At 39.4% G+C, this 25571-nt stretch overlaps 1 protein-coding gene across 1 annotated transcript in view; it reads left to right on the forward strand.

Moving 5' to 3' along the window:
* Positions 1 to 25571, forward strand: part of ECT2L (epithelial cell transforming 2 like) — a 72997-nt gene that overhangs the window by 349 nt on the left and 47077 nt on the right. Inside the window, 2 exon segments of the mRNA XM_033094355.1 lie at positions 9744 to 9877; positions 11038 to 11150. Coding sequence (XP_032950246.1) covers positions 9776 to 9877; positions 11038 to 11150 — 215 coding nt within the window. The 5' untranslated portion in view covers positions 9744 to 9775.

Raw genomic sequence — 25571 nt, forward strand, 5'->3', positions numbered from 1 at the left:
TAAACTCTCATCTCCGGAGCACGCACGTGGGACACAGGTCCGGGTGGGGGAGGATACCCTCCCCTCCCCTTCCCACCCCAGTTTTGGACTCCGTGCCAGGAAAGATGAGCACTGGCAGATGGAGGAAGTCTGTTAGTGGAATCCAGTTTGGAGTCCTATGAAAATCAGCGTTTTCCACAGGGCCCCATGACTTGATCCCAAATGAATGCTCGGAGGAGGCGTTTCCTCTTCACAGCCCAACTCAAAGCTGACCCTACGCAGGACACGTTTTGTTTCTCCCCAGCACCACTTCAGTCTTTGAGGTAAAGCTGCTCAGGTCATGGTGAGAGCGCAGTGCCCTGCCAGGGAAGGGAGGGAAGGCGAAACACAAAGAATCTACAGAAAATCAATTCATGGTTATAATCGTCTCTCTCTGGGTTAATATGCTACGATTTCATGAATAGGACAAATAATTAAGCCTTGGTACTTATAAATAGGTATCTTTATAAAAGTACTTATACTGTGCTTATTAATAAACCTTGCCATAAATATCAGAGCTGAATATTCTGACATCATCTGCACTAAAGTTCAGCGCAACCCAGGCAATTGCCTTCAGGCCCCTCTTGACATTTGTGTACCTCAGGAACCTCTGCAATCATGCCCTAAAATTCTCTCAGTGGGAGAAAGTAGGGATTAGGGACTTGAAAGTTTTACAGCAACATAACTGGTTATTTTTCCTGAATGAATTTAAATGGTACAGTTGCTTCTTATAGCTTTAATTTTATAGCTGTAAACTGAGCAAATCCAGCGTTTGATTATGCCCGGTTTTGGCTCACGAGTGTGGCATTTCCTGTCACCTCCTGTGCTATCAACAGTGCAGGTCACCTCAAAACATGCCATCACTTTCATTATCCATTGTTTATTTGTGCATTTCATAAAAATTATATACCAGTTTACGTTCAAAATAAATCATGTTTTTACATGCTCTGAATATAGGACATTGCATTTAACTGGAATAGTCTTTCATTTCTGTTTTGTCACTAATCACATGTACTTTTCTTGTACTGTCACTCTTTTCTACAATCTTTAGACACAGATAAGCTCTTGGAAGTCATATTTAAGGGATTAAAATTTTTTTCTCCACTCCTACCATGTTTCTCCGAAAATAAGACCTAGCTGGAACATCAGCTCTAATGTGTCTTTTGGAGCAAAAATTAATATAAGACCGGGTCTTTATAATGTAACATAAAGACCCGGTCTTATATTGTAGTAAAATAAGATAGTAATATAAGACCGGATCTTATATTAATTTTTGCTCCAAAAGATGCATTACAGCTGATGGTCTGACTAGGTCTTATTTTCGGGGAAACACTGTAGGAGTTTATTCCTTTTTCCTGCTTTAGGAGGAAGACTTGCTATAGATTTTTTCCAATGCATACAATCTAACTTTCTCATGGAAGAAATGCCACGTACATATTTCTAAAGATACTAGAAGATACTGATGACTGCCAGGTTGTAAACATAATTGACAATAAGTATCTTACCTCAGAGTGAATCCTCATCGCAAATAAGTACCCTGAAATACTTCTCTTTCTTCTCATTTGCTATCGTCATGAAAGAATCTGTCAGATCTATTTATTAATTCAATTCTAAGCTTATTTTAACATTTAACTCATTTTACATAATGATAGAAATTACTAATAGGATCACACAAGTTTATCAGTTGCCACCGTTGTGACACAGTTGTCAAATCCTAATAATCAATGAAGGAATTTGGCTTTTTCTTAGCCAGTAACTTGTTTTACAGCCCTATATTTTGCAAAGTTGGTGGATGTGAACAATTATTCATTTACTCGATAGCTGCCAAATGCCTACTCGTTGGCAGGCACTAAAATGGTAGGCAGCTTCTAAAATGGCTCCCAGTGACCCTACCTTCCTGGTATTCAAAACATCCTACCAAAAGAAACATGTTTAATTTTGTTCAATCAGGCATTTCCCAAGCATATTTAACCACAGACCCTGATTTTCTGGGAAATACCTATGAATATCTTATGGAGCTACTATTTGGAGAAATATAAAATGCTGGAATATGAAAAATAATCATTCCATTTAAAGAAGTAGTGATTGCCAGCATGTCATTTCTCCCTGAGGTGAATAACTAATCAACAAAGTTTACATATTAGAGAATGAATATAATCCTTTGGAAAGTTATATCTCTATCTATCCATATCTATATTTACATTTATATCTACCAGGAGTGCAAAAAAAAATGTATGTAAGTGGATCTTTGGTCAACGTTGCTCAAGCAGTAGTTCCCTGTAATCAGAAGTGTCTGGATGATGATATTAACCACTTTGAACACCTCTTGTAATTGCAGAAGTCAAACGTGACTTGTATTCCTCTTTTGTTATCAGTATATATTGAGTATTACAATTTTAATACAGCTTTCCTTTCTTAAAATGTGTATACCTTTTTTTTGGCACCCTCTATATATCTATATATGATATACCGTACTCACATATGTAAGCCCTCCAGCCAACAGAGTGACTATTCCTTCTGTAATGTTCCACTTTTTATGTAACTCAGTAATCCCTTAACACCGAGGAAACTAACAATTTTGAGAGCTTGCTAAATAAAAATTCCTTATGTTGGCCCGTGGAGGAATTTCACACAACAACAGCTGGGCATCTTATGAAACTAAGGATTTTTTTTTTAATTTAATGCTAATTTAGAAGAAGGTGTTTAATTTTCCACATTGCCATGAAGCTCTTATCTGAACAACACATTAGTATATTATAGTTTGCCAAGACACATCACTGCCTTGCTTTACACGCGAGGAAACTGAGGCTCAGAGAGTACATTACTTGTAAAACTTCGATTTGGAGGCACGGAAGTGTAAGAGCAGGGATCCAAATTTGGTGCTGTCATGCTGCCCTTTAATATTTCTAAAATTGTTCCTAATATGGTGCATGCCTTTCCAATATATTCATTTTTTAAATGTGCTTCTATCTTATTGAAGTGTAGTAAGAGTAGAGGCACTGCAAATGTTTATCTTATTCTAGAATCTTCTGGCTCTCCAATAAAGTTTCTTCAGCTACTCCAGGCCCGGTTGTTCTCTCCTTCTTGGAATTTATAGCAACAGATGGTTGCTTAGAAACTTAGACATTTCTGATGCTTGAATCTCAGCTAGAATTTCACTGACAACTGGTCAGTACATTTGTGTTTTAATATCTCCAGTAATGGACATAACCTCCTGAGACAGCTAAAGCAGCTGAAGGAGTGGTTTTCCCACTTAGATTGATCCAAAATCTGTCTCTCTGACATCATCCATGGTTCTTATCTTTGTTTTCTGAAGATTCACAAACCATGTGTAATTGATTTTGCGTAAAAAAGCCTTCAGATAATTGGTGTGTGTGTGTGTGTGTGTGTGTGTGTGTACAGTGTGAGAAAGGGGTCCTATTTCTTTTTTTTAAAAAAATAGATACTGTTTTATATAAATGGAAAAATCCATCTTTTCTTCTGATTTGTCATCTAACTAGTGCTCATGTGTACATGAGTCCATTTGGACTTTCTCTTTTATTCTCCTTGTTTAGATGTCTGTCTTCATACTAATACCATGTCATCCGATTACTCCAGCTTTCTTGATATCTAGAAACACGTCTCCCTGCCTTGCTCTTCCAGACTGTCTTGTCTTGACTATTTTTTGGCCCTTTAAGGTTCCATAAATATTTTAGAATCAGCTTTTCAAGTTATGTACACACACACACACACACACACACACACACGCCACAATATCTCTTGGGATTTTTTATTGAGATTGCATTGAATCTGTAGATCAATGTGAGAGAATCAATCTCTTCATTCTTCTGAGTCTCTAATTTATGAATAAAACATACGCATATCTCTTCATTTACTTAGGTCTTTAAAAATGTTTTTCAGCAAAGTTTTATAATTTTCTTCATAAAGTTTGTACTTTTATTTTTCCTAGGTACTTAATAACGTTTAATATTTTGTAAATAATCTTATTTTAAAACATCTTGATGGAAATAAACCTATAGAAAATATGCCCATTGAAAGTGTAGAACTCAGTGAATTGTAAAGTGAACTCCAGGGCTCCCACTACTCCATCACTACTGGCGGCTCGGAATCCCCTCTCAGGTCCCTCCACTTCACTACCCTCTTTCCTCCCTGAAGATAACCACAATCTTAACTTGTAACACTGTAGAACTTTGTATAAATTAAACCATACAAAATGTATTATTTTGTTTCCAGCTTGTTTTGTTTAATGTCTTGACTGCTTCCTTCACACAGTTGGTGATTTGGCTGGGGTGGTTGAAACAGCCGAGGGCTGGCCGGACCTCTATTTCTCCATGTGGTCTCTCATCATTCAGTTATCTAGCCCAAGCTTATTTATATCGCAGCTAGATCTCAGGAGTGCAAAAAATAGAAAGTGCAATTTTTCTTAAGGCTGAGACCCAGAAGTCACACATCTTCACTTCCACAACATCCCATTGGTTAAAACAAGACAGCGCAAGGGGAGATTCAAAGCGGGGGAGTGCAATAGACTCCACCTCTTGATGGGAGAACTGGTATGTAGCTACAGGGATGGGAGCAATATTTCGTGGCCATACGTATGGACAATATACCACGTTCTGCCCTCTGGCCACAGCAGTTCACATGCCTTTACGTGCAGAATACAATTACCCCTATCCCAAGACACCCAAAGTCTCATCCGATTATGGGATTAGGCTTGAAGTTCAATCTCTTGTGCTGTGCATCCGATCCAATTGCAAATGAGGCTCCTTGTTCTTGGCTTCTCTTGATCTAGAGACCTGTGAACCCAGCTGTCTCCCAGACACCTAGCTTCCTCACACTGGTGAAACACTTGTGAGATAACAACATCAGTCTTTCCTATTCACAAAGGCAGGAGACTGAGGGCACATGGCAGATGCTGGTACCTAGCGATTCCGAAATCCAGCCAGGCCAGTTGCCGTGATTATTCCTTGATTATGGTATCCATTGTTCTCAGTTTCTCTTGGCTCTGCCCTCTGTCCCCCATCCGTTTCAATAAGAAATGCTCTGTGGTTACAGTTACAAGGCTTTCTCAGCCTGCTCCTTGCCTATACAAAGTTGGAGGCTCAGAGCCTATTTCAAACTTTCTTGGTCCCTTTTATTCCAAACTGGCCATTCTTTCACCAGAACTTTTTGATAATTTTATGGACTTTCTATGTATCTAATTATAACCCATTCTATTGGACAAAAGTTATATCCACAAATTTCTGTGCGATAGGCCCTTCTCTACCTTGTGCTGTGGGACAAAGTCTTTAAGATCCTGAGAAACTTTTTTATTTTCTAACTGAGAGGGTGTCTGAGGTGCCACCAAAACTTTTCAAAGGCCTTATCAAAGAGGATTTTGAAATGAGGCCATTAATTCCTTTGAGACTTTTGGCTGGTTGAAGATACAAGTATTAGATTGTTACTTATTTCCACTAAATTCTATCCAAAATGTCAATAGATCTTTCAGGCAATGTCGTGTCCCTCTTACTGTATCCTATGCAGCTAAAGAAGCCAATCAGCATTTTCTGTGCACTGCTTGGAACCTCTTTAGCCACGTGTACATATTCCTTGGTACATTTTCTATGGTCCACAGTAATGCAGGCAATGGAGGTGCCAAACCTTCCACTGTTACCTAACACAGGTCACCCCTTTCCCAGCCTTTCATAGGAAGCTCACCGCTCTTCAGTCTCCACTAACAGTCTCCCACCACCCTTTCCAATGGTCACTTGCTGAGATTTCCCAAAGTCAATGCCATGTCCTTTAAGTTATGCTATGGTATAAACTCTACTTCCAGGTACCAATTTTTGTATCAGTTATTATGGCTGAAAACAGACCACCCCAAAATTTAGTGGCTTAAAGCAATAATCACTTATTTTCTCAGGATCCTGAGGGCCAGCTGGGCCCCATTGAACAGTTGTTCTACTCCATGCACTGCTCATTAGAATCTTCCTTTTCTCACTGCTCTACAGAGTCCCCTTTGTCGTAAGTCAACTGTCCATACATACGTGAGTGTTTCTGGACTCAATTGATCTGTTCCATTGACTTATTTGTCTATTCTTGTGTCAACATCTCATGCTCTTATTGACACTAGTTTTATAAGAAATAAGTCCTGATGTAATGTAGAGTCTTACCACTTTGTTCTTTTTTGAAGCTGTCTTTGCTATTCTTGACCCTTTGCATTTCCATACACATTTTATAATGAATTTGTCTCACACACACACACACACACACACACACACACACACACACACACCTGCTGGGTTCTGACTGAGATTGCATTGAGTAATAGATTAGTTTGATAGAACCAACATCTATACAGATGTATACTCTTATTTAAATCTTTAAAATATTTTCTTGATTAAAAATTTTAGTATTCTGTGTGGAGTACTTGTTCCTCTTTGGTTTCAATTGCATTTAAAAAATTATTTACAAATGATATATGGTTGTTTAATAAAGATTTGTTGTTAGTATAAAGAAATACAGATTTTTTTTTAAATGTTGCCCTATGGGCAGCAAGCTTGCTAAGATTAGGCATTAAATCTGTAGATTGTTTTGTATTTTCTACATACAATTATGCCATTAATAAATAATGAAAATCTTATTTTTTCATTTTCAATTATTTTACATTTTATTTTATTGCATTATTACATTGGACAGAACAAAGTTGAATAAAGGTGGTAGTAGCTATCAGAGGGAAAGTTTCAACATTTCCTATTACATTTAATGTTTGCCATGTTTCCTATGTCTTTATATGGGTTAGGAAGTTCTGTTCGAGTCCTAGTTTGTTAAGAGTTTTTTTGTTATGAATGGGTGTTGAAGTTTAAAAAATGCACTTTTTTTTTTGTATCTACTGAGATTACCACATAATTTTTCTCCTTTATTTTGTAAGTGATGATAAGTACATTGATTTTGTAATATTACACCAAATATACATTCCAAGAATAAATCCAACGTGGTGGCGATATAGTATCTTTTTTATAGATTGCCAGGTTTGGTGTTCTAATATTTTGGTCAGGAGTTTTACATTTATGTTTATAATGATAAACCTATAATATTCCTTTCTTGTAAGGTCCTTGTTGGGTTTTGGTACCAAGGTTATGCTGTCTTTGTAAAAGACTTGGGAATAATTCCAACTTTTCCTATTCTCTTGAAGATTTTATGTAACTTTACAGTTATTTTTTCCTTAAATGCTTTGTAGATACAAATATTGGTTCCAGGATTAAGGTGCTGCCATAATAACAGCAACAAATTTCAAATTCTGTGGCATTAACATTCATGTCTGGCAGCATGAAATTGTTATTAAATTGTTATTGGACACTTGGAAAGATGGTAATCCATGTTACGTTACGTAGTGGAAAAATTTTGTAAAACTATAGTCTTGAATAGGGTAAAGGGCATATTATATACCTAATGAGCTTTGTACTTTATGCAAAGAGGCAGAAAATTGATGTTATTAGAACAAGTTCATGACTAATGGCTGCATTCGTCAAGGTATTACAAGAAATAGAGGCACTCAGAATATATTTGGCTGGTGTGCAAGTAGGAATATAAAGGAATTCAGAAATAGCCAAAAAACTTAGGTACTTGCAAGGTTGGAAGGTGTAGTTGATTCGCAACTTCAACTAGTGAAAAAAACAACTGAGAAGGCCTTTGAGCAACAAATGCGGTTTAAAACTCCGCCTAGCAGCAAGGACCAAGTCAAGGGTGTAGCTCTCGCACTATCATTAGAAGCTGTGAATGGAAGAAGGCAGTGCCCAGCAAATACATTCAGCTGGAAAGATATCTCAGGGAAGGAGACTTAGGGTTTGGCTTTTCCTAAGGAAGCCTGATAGGCTCAAAATGCTTGCAATGAGAGAGAGAGAGAGAGAGAGAGAGAGAGAGAGAGAGATATCTAACAATTGTGGCATGTAGCACTGCCTAGAATCAAATGAATAACTTGAGATAGATTTTGAGACTGTGGCTTTCTCAAAAGAATCACCAAATTGCAAGGGATTAACGCTTTTATATGTCATCCTTCTCCTTTAAAAATGGGAATATTTATTGAAGTTATCCTTTCCCTATTCTACCATGTGCATAGGGGCTAGGGCCAGATAACTTAGCTTTTTAGTTCAGGGATCTCTAGGTCAGGAAGAAATTTATCTGGATTTGTGGAAACTGTTATGAATCATTCATATCTCCTAGGACCTAAGCTAAAACTATTGATGAGATGGGACTTTGGGTGTGTTCCTTAAGAAATGGATAAATGTATTCTGCATGTGAGAAAAGAAGGGAACTGACCTAAAGGGTGAACTCGGAGAGACTGAATTACTGTTCGTGCTCTTGTATAATAATCTCCCCTGGAGTGTGGGCCGGACTTAGTGACTTGCTTTTAAGTAATAGGATAGAGCAAACGTGATGGGATATTACTTCTGAGGTTAGGTTACAAAGAGACTGTGGCTTTTCTCTTCTGTGCCTTCTCTTGCTTTTTCATTTGTTCATTCGGATGAAAGCCAGCTGCCATATGAACTGCCCTCTGGAGAGGCCCATGTGGCAAGGAACACAAGGGAGGCCTCCAGCCAACAGCCAGTGAGAGCTGAGGCCTTCAGTCCAGGAGCCCAGGAGCAACTGAATCCTGCCAACAACCTAATGAACGAGCTCCAAATCCTTCAGATGAGACAAGTCCTGGCCAGTACCTTGATGGCAGCCTTAGGAGAGACCTTGAAGCAGAGGTACCTATTATGGACTTAATTATATGCCCCCAAATGTTGAAGCCCTAATCTCCAAGGTGACTATATTTGGAGATAGAACCTATAAAGAGGTAATGAAAGTTAAATGATGTTGTAAGGGTGGGACCTTAATCCAAGAGGACTGGTGTCCTTAGAAGGAGAGGAAGAGACACCAGGGATATCTGCGTGTGTGTGTGTGTGTGTGTGTGTGTGTGTGTGTGTACACACAGACGAGAGGCCTTGTGAGAACACAGCGAGAAGGTGGCTATATAGAAGCCAGGAAGACAGGTCTCATCAGAAACCATCCCTGACAGCACCGTAATCTTGGACTTCCAGCATCCAGAACTGGAAGAAAATAAAATGTTGTTGTTCATGCCACCTCGTCTGGGGTATTTTGTTATGGTAGCCTGAGTAGAATAACGTAATACTCCACTAAGCTGTGCCTAGATTCCTGACCTTCAGAAACTTTGAGATAATAAGGGTTTGTTGTTTTTAGCTGTTAAATTTTGGGATAATTTGTTATGCAGCAATGGACAACTAATACATTATCCTTTTTTTTTTCTCTACTCCTCTTTGATTTGTGTCCTCAAAAGATCGGGAGGTGGAGTACCCTCTCTGAGCCCTTCACATTCTTGCTTTCCAGGGAAAGAGAAAGTCAGTAGTCCTGGCTGATACAGAATCATTCCAATTTCTGAGTCATTTTCCCAGAAAAGTGAAAAAACAACTCTGGTTTAGATTCACATTTGGGTGCAAGTAGATGAGGACAGAATAAATTACAATAATTTGGCATGCATGAACTCCTTGTGTATAGTTGTATGGATTCTCTTCCATGAAAATATATATATATATATATATATATATATATATATATATATATGAATTGCAGTAATTATGTGTATGTAAATGAATTGCTGTAATTGTATGATTCCTATAAGAACAACATTAATATACTGGATATTCCTAGGTGATCTTAACTAAACATCTATTGAAATAAACCTATAGTTTCTAGGACTGGAAGAAAATAACTTGCTGAGATGTCAGCTGGGGATTCTTCCAGGAAAACTCTGGAAATGGAGAGCTTCCACACAAGATTCAGTGCCTGGACACCGTTTAACAACAAGTCATTAAATAGACAGGTGAGTTACATACTCTCGAGTAAAACAAGTTTAATTAGTATGGCTAATTTTACTATGACATTGTGGGTCTCATGTTGCTATGTTGTTGTTTTTTTTAAAGAAAACCTCTAAAGAATTTAGTTTTTGAGTTACTTTAAGCAAAAATAAACCTACATTTGTGCCAAACATGGTCTCTTCTCACCCCAGTCCCCAGCTCTTACCTTATGGGAGGCTCAAGATCAGTCTTCCCCTTTCCTCTGTACCTCCAGGGACAAGCTAGAAATCTCCAGAACACACACTGTTAGCTGTAATGGAGGAGGAGAAAAGAGAAGGTGTTCGGGTGGCATTTTGGAGTGGAGAGTGTTAATGTGTATTTCTCTGTGTATTTCTTTAATCCTCTCTTTCCTTCTGTGCCATCTGCATGGTTTGATGGCCTGGGGATGCCCCCTTTGAAAGGTAGTGCAAATAGTCATTGAATGGCTCTGTCAGACCATAATGGAGGTTGTCTGGGTCCTCAGAGCTCCTGTGTGGTTCAGGCCCATTCACACGGGAAGGAAACTAGACAGACGGCCAAAGCCTGACTGAGTAAAAGAGCCAGTGAGGTTGTATATGCCATGTGAGCAAAGCTGGACTGAAACCCAGGTTTGGGGGGGACACTGGTTCTGGGGGTATGTCTTCCCTGGAGACACATCTAACAATGGCTATTTGACAATGTTTCTTAACTTTCATTTTGGTGGATACTATAAAGATATAGGATTGTGGGTTAGTGAAATCATACCTACTTTAAATTGCCTTGTTTTCACAATTAAACAGGTGTAGCCCGTTTGTGTTTTCAAGATGAAATGTTTGGAATCTGTTTCCCCAGGCCATATTGGCTTAGGTAGAAACAAAAGCCAGGATTCTCTCTTTGTTTTGAAAGATGCCTCCCTGGGCCCCTCGGTACTCACATCACCCCAGCCTTTTCCACCAGCCCACCCAACAAGCCTGGGCTCGTCTGTATCGCTGAATAAAAGCAGTCTAAGCTAAAGGGAGAGACCTCTGCTACATATGTGAAAGTGCTTTGTGAACTGTAATGTGCTATGCAAATATTAGCTGAGAGGTTGTTAGATTGCCTAAGGATTGCTTAGCAACTAAGAATATATTAAACTATACAAGAAAATGTCGTTTCCTTCCCTTTATAGCTCTTTCTGGAAAGAGTTGCTCTTATAAGTCATTGGTTTGACCTCTGGACAAACAAGCAACGTCAAGAATTCTTATTCACGATATTTTTACGATGCACTAAATCACAATTAAGGTAAATGTAGCCTAAGATGTAATTGTTGGTTCTCAAAAAAAAAAAAATATAGTCAAATGTTTCTATAACCTTTAAGAGTTTTTTTTCCCCTAGAAAAAACAAATAAAGCAATTGATATTTTAAGGTTTATAAACACACTCTTCTAGTGCTGCTTCCTCCTTGAGGATGAAACGGAACCTTGGGGGCTTTAATATCTTCCTACCACCATGGGAGGTTTCGTTTTTGCAAAAACTTATAAATAGCATCAGCCAGTGACTTTTTAACATTCGATTAGTATATTAAATTCTTCTTGGAGCTATCAGACAAGATATTTCAAGTAGATATCTGGTACATAGGTAGGCACTCCATAGATATCTGTTACAGGAATGGATGGATCTGAAAACTGACAAGTCACCATGGTAGTGAAGTAAGAATATTTTTCTCTGAGTCCCCAAATGATGTAAATGATGTTGAATCTGCCGACAGTTTCTGGGTGTGGGCCGGGATCATGTCTCGTGAGACCGAAGAATGGAAACACGGACCCAGGAGAGGCAAAGAGTTGTAAAGGAAGATTATTAGAGACAGGAGAAGAGGTTGCAGCTCCCGAGCGGGAGGGGGTCCCGAATGGGGGTGCCCAGTGACGGAGGCAAAAGCTCTTACTTTCATACCTTCCCTGGCCTGCTTGGGGAAGGGGGCTGGAGCCTTCTAATGGAATTCATCTATTAGGTTTGTCCTGTTTGCTCATCCTGAAGGGATTAACGCACCAACCCATTCCTATCTATCAGATCTGCTCCTTTGTCTGGCCAGAAGGGAGTTGAGATTATCTATTAACCTCAAAGCGTATTCTCATGTCTCTGTCCTGGAGTGAAGGAGACATTCCAGGGCCTGGAGTTTCAGGATATGGCTGTTATTTTGTTTATTCCACCAGGGACCCCCCTGTCTGCCTAGCAACATGCTAACTAACTTGTCTCAGTAGCAACATTTAGGAATAAGGGCAAGTCTTGTACCGCATTGGTCTCTGACTGCCAGTGGGTCCTTGGTCTTATCCTTACCCTTCCCTCCTGTTATGTGTTGAATTTACTTTGAAATACTCCAGCAGAGACAATGTGATATTTGAAGGTGTTAGTTGAAATATCAGGGTAGCTAGCTAGCATTTTGACCAGGAATTAATCCTCTAGAGGCAGTTAGCTAGCATTGTGTTGAAAAGGTCACAGTCTCTGTTATTATCAGATACTTTGCTAATCAGCATAGCAAATATCAGACATTACAGTTATTATAAGAGCAACCTAGTGGCTTGTTAACTTGCCAGATGAATGTTAGAAATGGACTCTCTATGGTGAAATGAAAGGTATTCAGATGTGGGATAGACCAAGATATTCTAGAGAACCCCCCAGCTGCCAAGATTTGAAGAATCCAGCCAGGCTTGTTGCAGGTGCTTGTAAGGATGGTTTCCCAGGATTCATCCCCAAATTAATGGCCTAGGGATTTCTGGTAGCCTGAGACCAACGATGAGGGCAGTGATAGAATCCTGTTTCTGGAACTTGTCCTGTTTCTTGCCCTTTCTCAATTGAGTAAAACTTTCACCCAAAGGACAGAGAGCTGGGACTTCATCAAGCTTACAGAAGAGACTGTGTGAAGTAGTTTGGGCTTTTTTACTAAGGTTTGCTTACTGAAAGTCTAAGTGTGGCATCATTTGGTCTGAATGGCTGTCACTACAACCTGGTGGTGAGGTTCTGAGAAGAGATTAACTTTTGGTCTTCTTAGGTAGCTATCAGAAAGTACCCGAGAGCCATGCGAGACCAAATTGGCTCATTGTAGTTTGTAACACCTGCCTCCCACTTTTTCTGGCACTTTTTCATGCCCATCTCTTGCGATCAGCCATTTCATCTCTCCTACCTGCTCACTTACCTCCTCCGTTGTCAGCTTTCTCCAGCATCCATGGGTGCATAATTGTCCCTGATAAAGTCCCTGAGTCACAGAAGGGAGACAGACACCTTCCTGGCTGTGTTGAAAGAGGCTGCAAAGACAAGCCACAGAGAAATAGGCTCTTCAATGCTTAAAAACCAGGGAAGCGAACTTTTTATTGCAGTTATTGGCTAGTTTCCTTTTCCTGCTTCTTTACAGCTTTCAAGATAAGAAAACAATAGACCAAACCTCACCTCCATAATTGCTTTGTGGTGTAGTCGCCATATATCATAAACCAAGCAATTCTAGTTGTAACCACTAGAGGTCATTGGAGATCTTGTGGTATAGTTTGAGGCTTATTAACATGAAGCCTGACATTCTGTCAATGGAAACTGCATTCTTTGTCTGGTACCTGAATTCTTCTTTCGATGTGACAAAGATATGAAATTAATCTGTTCAGTGAAATTACTTTGCTTTGTTTCACAGCAGCTGTGTTTCTGTAGAGAGCGGTATGTATTTCATAGTTCCACAAAGCTGTTATTACATATTCTGGGATGCTGATTTCCGGGGAAATTGTATGTGAATTTCTGGTCTCTAGATTTGGCATCCTGAACTCATCTTTAATTTGTAGTGGTGGTTTTTGTTGTTGAACACCAATCAGTTCACTCCCCAAAGTCTGGATTAAGTCTTTCTTATACGACTTCCTCCCCATTTCTTTCAGTCAGCCAGTTCTTGCCTGCCAGCATCTGCAGATACCACGTGCCGATCGTCTAATCCAATTTGAACTGTGCTCAATTTTAATTAAATCTGAAAGCCCAACTCATTTTATTCTTTAAAGTTAGTGCAATCAACTTTCTTTTAAACATCTTTGTTGAGATATAATTCACAGAAAACAAAATTCACCCATTTAAAGAATATAATTCAGTGGCTTTAGTAAATTCACAGAGTTATGCAACTATCACCACAATCAAAGTTTAGAAGATTTCCATCACCCCAAAAAGAAACCCCCAACCACTAGCAGTCACTCTTCATCTCTATCTTCCAGCACTGGGCAACCACTAATCTACCTTCTGTTTCTATAGATTTGCCTTTTCTGGACTTCTCATATAAATGGAATCATACAAAACATTTCTTCTGTGACTGGCTACTTTCATGTATTATAGATAATGTTCTCAAGGTTCATCCATTTTTTGGAAGCATGTATCAGCACTTCTTTCCTTTTTATTGCCAGATAATATTCCATTGTATGGATATACTATATTTTATTTATCCATTCATCAATTGATGGGCATTTGGGTTGTTTCCACATTTTGGGCATTGTGAATAATGCTGCTATGAACATCTGTGCACAAGTTTTTCCATATGGATGTCTTTATTTCTTTTAGGTACATACCTAGGAATGGAATTGCTGGGTCAAATGGTGACAGAGCAATCAACTTTCAATTAATTATTAAGCATTTCTTTTGAATCGTATTTATTCCTACAGTCCTTGTTCCCCCCATAACTGTGAATAACCTTGTGAATAAATGAGAGAATTTATCATTGTTTGAATACTTGAAATCTTTATACTTAAGCTAGGCTATTTTTGTGCAAAATACCTTGTTTTCAAGGCAGAGAAGCCATTGTTTTTGATGTTTTGTTTTATAATTTCTTAAAAATATTGTTTTAATTCAGGCAGTTAAAGCTATAAAGCTTAAACAAGATATTGCAGTATTGGTCAGAAATATGTTGTCACAATTTTCTTTAAAAGTTTCTTCTTAATCTCTATGGGATATATTCAAATATCTAAGATTTTTCTTTTCTGTCCTAATAAATATTCCATATTGTTAAGATTTAAGAAGATTTCTTAAATGGAGTGTTATGATATTTGAGACATTTTTCAAAGGTTCAGCTTCTTAAACTATCCCTCTGGCAAATTCTCCCTCTCACCTCAACTTAAATGTCACCTCTCCTGGGAGGTCTTCCCTGCTCATCTTTCATCCCCGCAATTTTTACAAACCTCTATCATGTCATTTCCCCCAATGCGTTATGCTTATATGACCACGTGTCTAATGGTTTCCAGTGGTGTTGTCTCCCAGCCACTAGACGAGGCTGACCTTTTCTGTGACTCCTTAAAGGAAATTGAGCTGTTTGTGTCTGTCACACTTCAAGAAACCCATGAGAAGTTTGCATGAGTCTCCTCGCCACACTGGTGAGACCGGTTTCAAATTGCCTCTGCTCCTTACCCGGTAACACCTTACACAAAGGCCTTTCATTCCAAGGCTGGAGCAGTTCAAACTTGTAGCTTTCCCTGGTGGGTGGGGCAGCATGCATGCAAATCATTCCCAAGAGAAGGATAGGTTGTCTGCGTGCGCGTACATGTGCATGCATGTGTGTGTGTGTGAGTGTGTGTGTGTGTGTGTGTCAGGGAGAGGGAGAGGGAGATAATGAACAGTGAAGGATTAGCACTTCTTATTTGCCTCCCTTAGAGCCAACTGGAAATGGGGTTGGAGGGCAGAAAAATGTACCGACCAATATACAGTTAGAAGAGCACACGCCCTAAGTCCCACTTCAGTATATCCACTACTCTTTCCGAGCAGCCTCTGGGAGGGCTCAGTGAGGATGTGTATCTCAGTTGTGAACTGTGAAGAAATCTCATATAAATTTTTCAGAAACAACATACTTCTAGGTTAATTTTGAATAGAGAACAGCTAGAGAACAACTACATCACTGTGAGTTACTGAATGTCCATTTGAAAGAATATTTCTGTGTGTAGGCAGTGGACAGGAGACGGGGGTCTTCAGAGACACACTGAGGTTCTAAATATCTAACACAGTCTTGAAGTTTGGGTCAACCTGACTCTTCCCTCCCCCGAGTCCGTGTTCTGGACATGTTCCTATCCTTTCACATAGACCAGATGGGCATAGGTAATCGTATGTAATATTAGCATTTGTTGTTGAGGTGCTTTTTAGGGATGGGATGGATGAAGCTAAGAAAGGAAATCCTTGAGTTTGAAAGAAAAGGAGAAACGGAAAATGCAAAGCTGTTTTATTGAGTGGGGATGGGGACAGAGGGAAAGTGGAGAGTGGGAAGGTCATTGACTATATTAAGTAAACCCATGCACTTGAAGTTCTCACTTCCTGTTGTATAAGTTGTGCCACTCTCCCTTAATAATGTTTAACTTATCTCTGTAGCACTAGCATCACCTGATATCATGTTATGTACAGTGCTTGTTGGTTTCTTTCTGATCTGTCTCCTTCATGGGAATGTAGCTCCTTGAAGGCAAGAACTTTTTCTGGTGACTCTCTCTGTCCCTGATACTTAAGCAATACCAGGTACATAGCAGCCACTCAATAAATGCATGTTGAATGAAGATGTCTGAAAGACTCCTGATTGCAACAATAACAAAAAGATAGATAATCAGAAAATTATTTTCATTTGATAGTTCTCAGGAGGAAAGAATTTTTCAAGAAATTACAAGTTTTTGAATAGAGGAGATTACCAATACTTTGCTTCATTCAAGACTTTTCATTATTTAATTCAAGACCTCTATAAAGCAATCCAAAATCATGTACAGTGATAATACCCAAGAGTGCCATGCCACACAACTCCCAGGGATGCTATTAGGTTGGTGCAAAAGTCATTGGGGTTTTTGCAATGATTTTTAACTTTTTAAAGTGCAATTACTTTTGCACCAACCTAATATTTCACGTGGGCATCTGTGTGAATGGCACCTCTTGAAATTCACTGCACAACTTCCCAAATGCAGCAGCCCTGATAATACTACCAGCCATTTATAAAGTACATGATATTAGCTTCCAGATACACCAAGTGGCCTTTTATTCTCTGCATAACAGGAGTCCAATTCAGGTAATTCATGGGAAAATGGAGACAAGGCGTACAGAGACTACCTCTCTGTATTCTGCATTTCAGAACCACTTTAGGAAATGTCCAGGAAGGTTACAGCAGAGAAGTGCGGAAATGGCTGCCCACGAGACCTAAATGGCCTACCAAGTCTTAGAAGCAGAAGTGGCATGCCCGTAATACATAGGAAACATTCCATGGATGTTTGTCATCATTCCTCCTACTCTCTCTATGCATTTATTTGATTTCATGGTCAGAATGTTTTCAATTGCAAATAACAGAAATGGGATTCAAACCAGTTTAAGAAGAAATGGTGATTTATTGAGTTTTAAGATTTGTCTAGCTTCAGGCTGGGCTAAATCCTTGGATTCAAACTATGTTACCACAGCGTTTCTCTGTCCCTCCCTCTCTCTCTCTCTCTCTCTCTCTCTCTCTCTCTCTCTCTCTCTCTTTCTCTCTTTCTCTCTCCTTCCTCCCTTCTCTCAGCTTTGCTTCCCTACATGTGTTGCATAAACTAAAAAGATAAGTGCAAGACCATTAATAAAGAAATTATAAATTTGTATTAAAGAATAGTGAAAGAAAAAAAATCCTGCATAAATAGATCGATGTGCCAGTTTAAAGATGCCAGTTCTCTCCAAATTAATCTTCAAGTTCAATTAGATCTCAGTACAAATCCCCAAGTAGGATTTTCTCATGGACCTTGAGAAACTGATTCTAAAGTTAATCCAGAAAAGAACATGGACAACAATGACTAAGAGAAATTTTAAATATAAAGAAAAAAATGAGTAAGAATTGCATTGTCAGATAATAAAACCACTTTTATCCATTTAAAAAGATGCCCCTATGACCCAGCAATTCCACTTCTGGGTATTTATCTGGAGAAAACAAAAACACTGATTTGAAAAGATATATGTACTCCTATATTCCTTGCAGCATTGTTTACAATAGCCGTGATATGGAAGCAACCTAGGTGTCCATCAATAGGTGAACGGATAAAGAAGATGTGCTACACATATTCAATAGAATATTACTCAGCAACATAAAAGAATGAAATCTTGCCATTTGTGACAACATGGATGGACCTAGAGGGAATTATGCTAAGTAACATAAGTCAGACAGTAAAAGACAAATACCATATGATTTCACTTATATGTGGAATCAAAAACAAAAAAAAACCCAAAACAAACAAAGAAAACAAAACAGAAACAGACTCAGATACAAAGAACAAATGTATGGTTTCCATAGCAGAGGTGTCAGAGGATGGGTGAAAAAGGTGAAGGGAAGAAGAGGTACACATTTCCAGTTATAAAATAAGTAAGCCCTCGGGATGGAGTACACAACACAGGGAATATAGTCCATAATATTGTAATAACTTTGCATGATGATAGATGATTAATAGACTTACCATGCTGACCACGTCATAAGGCATAGGAATGTTGAATCACATTGTTATACACCTCAAACTAACACAATATTGTATGCCAACTATACTTTAATAAAAAATTTTAAAAATATATTAGGACTTACGATAAAAAATAAAATAACCTTAAAAAAATACCCCCAAGTAGTAACTTACATGTAAAGACGAGCAAGGACTGAGATGAGAGCTCTGAAGGAAAGGGGCCGGCACCTAGAAAGTTTGGGTGGCTCAGATGCTTAGGCGGCTGGATTGATCTGTCCTCTTTCTTCTTCAACGCATGTTTGGTGGCTCTTGATTATTTGTGCGCCCACGTCATTCCCCCTTTTCTCTCCTTCTTCCTGACAGAAGCCTTGTTTTCCCCAGGTATCACGTGTTTCAGGGTGGCTGTCACCCTGCCCCATCAAGGGTAACTCAGGATTGGACAGAATCATAACCATTTCATCCTCTTTGGTGGTGTCCGGTTTAGGAAAGGGTGTGTAGATATTAATTCTGCCCAAGGAGACCCGAGAAAGTGGCTGCTAAAGAGCTTCTGGGAACATTTTCTTCACTCTCCAGAGGACTTAAATAGGGACAAGAGGAAGGGACATGCCCTCTTCCAACCTCCTAGTCTGTGGTCTCTGTTGTGTGAGGGTCTATGCTCACAAAAGGTAGTTATTCGGAAACCACCTCAGGGGATATACCAGCCTGTGGACCAAAGCAACCTGTTGAGGAGGCAAAGCGAGACTATGGAAAACCTTTGACTCTGCTGACATCACTGAGTCTGTGAAATTTACTCGTCTTGCAGCTGCCATGATTTTCCTTATTGTTTAAGAAAAGTGGAAGGAAGATAAATAGGTTTAAAAAGTGGTCCATAAGAGTCCATTTATATACTTGTCACTTCTCTAGTCATCTCAACTCTGAGAACCAGCTAGATTTAGAAAAACAAAAAAGCGTTCAGCCATCACACTGATGTCCTTCACACGTGAGAGAGAGCCCGTCAGACCCTTGTGCAGAGTCTAAGTGTTTAATGAATTTAGGGTTTCAAAGGGAGTTATATGTACTCCTAAGACCACCACACATTTGTTCCACCCTCTGTACTTGACTTTGGGATCAACATCAGGATCTGCTAGGCTGCCTCTTCGACCAGTGGGAAGTCAAATTCACCAATGCTGAGAAGGGGGTAGGCCCATTAGAACCGCTTGGAGTTTGTAAACACACAGACTGTAAGTTTCATCCCATAGGGATTTTGGCTCAGCACACCTACGATGGAGCTGAGGAAGGTGTTTTTACCAAGTTCCGAGGGTGATGTAATACACAGCCAAGCATAAGATACATGGCTGGGTGGTCTGACGGCCCCAAGCCTTCTTCCGCCTCCTGATTCTCCTCCTCCTCAGAGGCAGAAACACAGATCACCTGAGTGTCCCGTCACTTCCATTCTCAACGCAATGAAACAAAATTATTGATTCAGGTTCTGTAGGTGCCTTTTCCATCTTTCACTTGTGTTGCTACTTAATGGTTTTAGAATGTGTTTCATTGTAAGTAACCCTAACTTGAGACACATAATAACGGAAATATTTTCTTCTCACATAACTGAAAAATCCTAAGAAGGTTTGGCTGCAGTTGAAGCTTGATCCAGAGGTTCAGTAATAAAACCAATAACTGGTTTCTTTCTGTCCCTCTCTTCTGCCTTTGGTGGTCATGGTTCATTATTACGTTTCCCCCATTGTGCTCTGAAGAAAAAAGTTTTTTTGCTTGGGTTTCACTCTAATTGGACTAGTTTACGTTCATGCCCACTTCTGACTAATGGGGGATTAACCACAGAATTGACTTAGCATTCACTTTGTGCTTTGTGGACGCAGGGATGGAGTCAGCTTCCATAGAACCACACGGACCACCAAATAGAAATTGAGATTATTTTACCCAAAGGAGGGGGAAGTAAATGATTGGTGGCAAAAGCTAAAATCTATTCATTTATCATTCAACACACATTTACTACTGTGTACCAAGCACAGTTCTGGGTGCATGGGATTCAACACTAAACAGAGTGCCCTCTGGAGTTCGCATTTTAGTAGACTCAAACTTGTCATAAAATACAAAAAGGGGGATGTCCGTGCCTCTCCTTGGCTATTTGACCCTACAACTTAACACCGCTGTAAATATTTTCGTGCATTTTCCATGTCTCAGAAGTTAGAGTAGTGTGGTGTACTAAGTAATGGCCTTCACGTACGAGTATGTCCATGCTGCCGTTCCGGGAACTTATGAATGTTACCTCGTGTGGCAAAGGGCCTATGCAGATGTGATTAAGGGTTATGAGATGGGGGGATTATCCTGTATTATCGGGACTCGACATAATCACAGTCGTCCTTACAAGGGGCGTAAACGACATCAGGGTCAGACGAGAAGATGACGTGATGATGAAGCAGGGAAGAGATGGAAAGTTCTGAAGACGCCATGCTACTGGCTCTGAAGGTGGAGGACGGGGCCACGAGCCAGGGAATACAGGTGGCCATTAGAAACTGACCCGGCAAGGAAACAGATGCCCCGCTCAGAGCCGCCAGAAGGCACCAGCCCTGCCAATACCTTGACTGTAGCCGGGTGAGACTGACTTCAGACTTCCGACCCCAGAAGTTTGAGACTAAATTCATATTGCTTAAAGCGACGAACCTGGTGGTGATTTGTTATAGTGGCAACAGGAAATTAATACAAGCAGTGATTTTTCTCTTTATATTTTCAATTTATATTATTTTTTCCTTCTTTATTCTAATTTACACACATTTATTTCGGCCCTGCCAAGTTACAAGCATCATCCTAGGTGCTGGAACCGAGCTGCAAATAAGACATATGCCATGCTTTCTTTTATGGGGCATACAGTCCATTGGAGGAGACGGACATTAAATGGTGAGGGAGACCACAAAAGGACCGAATTTGAGGGTCAGCAAGAATGGATACATTATAGTGTGATGCTTACATTACACTACAGTACTCACCAAGTATAAAGGATACAGGTTTCAGCAGGGCTATGAGATGGCATTAAGTAGGAACTGACAGTAGCCTCCCATGGAGAAATGTTTGGGCAGCAGGAATGGTCACCCTGATAGGGAATGGGGGGTTCTGGCCCCAGAAATACCACCCTAAATCCTCTATCATCCCCTTATATAGTTACCTATATTGTTGTGAAAACAGCTTTTTACTAGCCACCTGACTTGTATCTACCATGCTGGTTCCCGATAAAGTTCCTTGCTCTTTCTCCAGCACCATGATGCTTCATTGGCCACAGTTATAGAATAACTGGGAAAGTCATATTGCAATTATATAACAATTGCAAGTCTGTGTGCATGCATTAGTCTTTATTTTCCACAATCCAAGACAGACCTGGCCAGCTCAATAGATATCAAATAAATAGCCACGACTTTGCTAAGTGACAAAGGAAAAGTAACAGGGACCTCATCTAGTCCAGGGCATTAGGGAAGCCTTCCCTGAGGATTTGACTTTTACTCTGGAGTCTGAAGACAGTTAGAGTGAGACAAGCAAAGACTTGGAGGATGTGTGTTCCACCTGGAGGGGACACGTATGAAGGCCTTGGGCCTCTTTGTCTATTCAATAGTAAGTAATACCAGGCTTTTTGTAGAAGCACTGGAAAATGGTGATAAACAAAAAGAGGAAAATACCAAGCACTCATAATCCCACCGCCCAGATCTAACCTTCTGATTTTTTTCTGTGTATGTGCATCCACATAACTATGAATCTGAATATACAAATTATTTTTAAATCTTTTGATAAAACTCTTCAATCATCCCTTATAATGACTTTACCCAGACCCACCTTTCTCTCTTATTCACTGAAGACTTTAGCACCTGGTTCTCCATTTCCTTTATACCCCAATCCCAGTCATTATTCTGTGTGACAATGGCATCCATGTGGAAACCCACCTAATACAGGCCATTACCATGCCACAGAGCAGTTGTAAAGCCACCAGACAAGGCTAAAGGATGCTATCTAGGCAACTAGAAAACAGGGACCTCTGCCAACGCCACTTGCCCCTCTCCAGGCCACCTCTCCAAGCTGTTCTCTCAGTCATTTTCATCAGAAGTTTGGTAGCTTCTCTCCACTTATCAGAAATTTAAGAGCAAAGAATTAGATTCAAATCCGATATTACTGAGCCTTGTTATTTTTGCAAAGTACACATTGTACATTCAGTAGCACATTGCAAAGCATTATCATGAATTATTTAAATGAATCTATCCTTGTCACAACAAATGAGCAAAGCACATTTTGTTCATTGTCTCCTTGCATGTTGTTATTTCTCTTCACAAATTTCTTACTTTGCAACCCTAACTAAAGTGCAATGGGCCGCAGTCATTACTGAAAACTACCCTAGTTCTGCTCCTCACGTACTGGTTTTTTTTATGTGACTGAAGCATTTACTTTCCTTCTTGCTTAAGATTCATTATTCTTGAGTGTGTCCTTGTAGCAGCACAGACTAGGAACAAATGTTTAAAAAGTGATTCAGACTCAATTCTTTCCTTTTGCTCCACTGGGATGGAACCATAGAAACTGTGGGGTGTGAAGGGGGATGGGGATGAAAACTCCGAAGGTACTGAGCCCCGTCTTTGAAAATGGGGTTGGATATATTTCTGTTTTGCATCTTGTCTTACTGATCTGTCTTATAATTCCAAATGAGGGCAAATTGTCTGTCCAGGGCCAGTGAAATGACTGTGAACTCTGCCTCAGACAGTAAGGAGTTAGCTCTGTGATCCATTGGGATTAACTGTTCTTGGTGTTGTCACCGTTTCATTCAGCTTGAATGTTAATTCCACCAATCCTGAGACCCCAAAGTGACACTTTTGTTGGTGGATACTATATGCTGCCAGTACATGCACAGCTTCATTCTTTAGTCTCCCACTTATCTCACACACACACACACACACACACACACACACACACACACACACACACACTTTCCCCACACTGGCATGCCAACAGGTTCATTTTAAGTCAATCTATTTTGTCTCAGGTTGTGACAAAGCTGCATGGACAGGGATCAAGAAAGAGCACTGCTTTAAAATAAAGCCAGGGCAGTAGGAACACATGCCATAATAAGCAACCATTAAACCTTGGAACTGAAGCACGTAGCCTCTTCTTAAAAAACAAAAAAGGACTTTTTGTTTTGCAATAATTTCTAACTTACAGAAATATTGCAAATATAGTATGATGAATTCCTTTCTCACTTGTTACTATTTTACCATTTTTGCCTTATTATTCTGAATCATTTGAAAGTAAGTTATAAACATGAGTATTTCAGTATGTCCTAAAAAATAAGGACATGCTACTGAAAATCAAAATACAACCTCCAATATCAGGAAGTCAGCATTGATACAGCATCTAACCCATTAACTCCATTCAGTATTCCTGGTTGTTCCAACATATCCTTTATAATTGCCCTTTCTTTCTCAGTCCAGAATCCAATCCAGGGTCACCTGTTGTATCTAGTTTCCTTGTCTATATCCACCTTCCATGTGGAACAATTGCTCAGTTCCTTGTCTTTTCTCACTTGATACTTTTGAAGAGGACGGACCTGCTACTTTGTTGACTGACCTTCAGTTTGTGGTTGGCTGATTATTTCCTCAAGATTACATTCAGGTTTTACATTCTTGGCAGGAACAACATAGAAGTGATGCTGTGTTCTTCTCAGTGGATCATATTGGGGGCCTCCTGTATCAATTTGTCCCATTGCTTGTGATGTTGACTTTACCACTTGATTAAGATAGGTAATTATTAAGTATTTTGTACTTATTAGTTAATAAGTAACTAAAAAGTATTTGAGTGATTAGCTTTAAATCAATTAAAAATACTTAAATCTATGCAAATGTCCTGTTTCTCATCAAACTTTCACCTACTCGCTTTAGCATCCATTGATGATTCTTACCTGAAGCAATTAATACTATGCCAAGTGTTGATTTTCTAATTTCTTAGTTCTTTCTACGTGTATTAGTTTGTGTTCTGTTGCAAGCTAGAACTTTTCCTTCTCCTATGACTTGCAGATGAGGTTCCAGTTAGTCCGGCAGTTTGGGTAAATTCACGGTCAAGACTGTTTCTGGATCTAATGGATGTTCAGTAGCCTGTTCTTGATGGTTACTAAGGTCTTTTTTGTCACTAATTGGAGGTGCCATTATCACTTCACATTGGAACATTCTGAAGCTTGACCTACTCTATGGGAATTTCGGTCAGAGAAGACCAACTGCTGGATGAAATCTGTTCAGAGTCATTTCTTTTCTTTCAATGAGTTCCTCTGTGTCCATTAGGACCCACTAACAGGGCAGCAGTAGCCACTTAACAGTGAGAAAAAGGTCTATAGTCTCAGGTAAATGATTTCGCGTAGTTCTTATTGCCAAAGTTTCCAATCAGCTGTGAGATTGGTCACAAATGTCTACAATTCCATTAAGTTTGGAGGAGATTGGGGCTTCCAGGGAAGAGTTTGATTTATGGATACCTGGATTGCTTCCAAAGTTGCTTGTTTTAGTGATTCTTATTCAACTCTGACCATCTGTCTGGTGGCTTGGTACCATAGCAGATGTTTATTGCAAATATCTAAAGAGGATAATCAGGTATTAAATATCCTTTTTCTTTTCTTTTCTTTTTTTTTAATTGTCATTGGCGGCTGCAGGGCCAGCAGTACATCTTTCATGGGCTAGGAAATGTCTTTTTGTTCTAAGGCCCACATAACCCTCCAGATGATCCCTTTGGTAGGGCCTTGGATTTTGTATTCATTCAAGATCCATCTGTACTTAGGTGGCTGGAAATGCAATATACGATGTTTTCTTAATGGACCGCATATTAAAAACTTTTCTTTATACATGTCACATTAAGAAATTGTTGTTTAATTGATTTAGGTATGATGATGGCATTGGAGTATAATTTTTTGATGTTCGTATTGTTTATCCACACACACTGAAATATTTATAGATGAAGTGATATGACGTCTTGGACTTACTTTAAAATAATATGGAAGTAGGGGAAGAAGAAGAGGAGGAGGAGGAGAAAGCAGAAACCAGACTGGGTACAAGATAATAATTGTTGAAATTAATTAATGGAGTTATAATAGCACCACAGCTATTAAGGTGAAATAAAGACATTTTCAGATAAAAGGAAACTGAAAAACTTTGTTGTCAGGAGACCTGCAGTAAAGAAATGCTAAAGGATGTCCTTCAGCCTCAGGAAATTGGTGCCAGATGGAAACTTGGTTTTATAAGCAGGAATGAAGAGCACAGGAAATGGTAAATGTGTGGGAAAGTAAA

Source organism: Rhinolophus ferrumequinum, chromosome 3, assembly GCF_004115265.2.
Source record: "Rhinolophus ferrumequinum isolate MPI-CBG mRhiFer1 chromosome 3, mRhiFer1_v1.p, whole genome shotgun sequence".
Taxonomy (NCBI): domain Eukaryota; kingdom Metazoa; phylum Chordata; class Mammalia; order Chiroptera; family Rhinolophidae; genus Rhinolophus; species Rhinolophus ferrumequinum.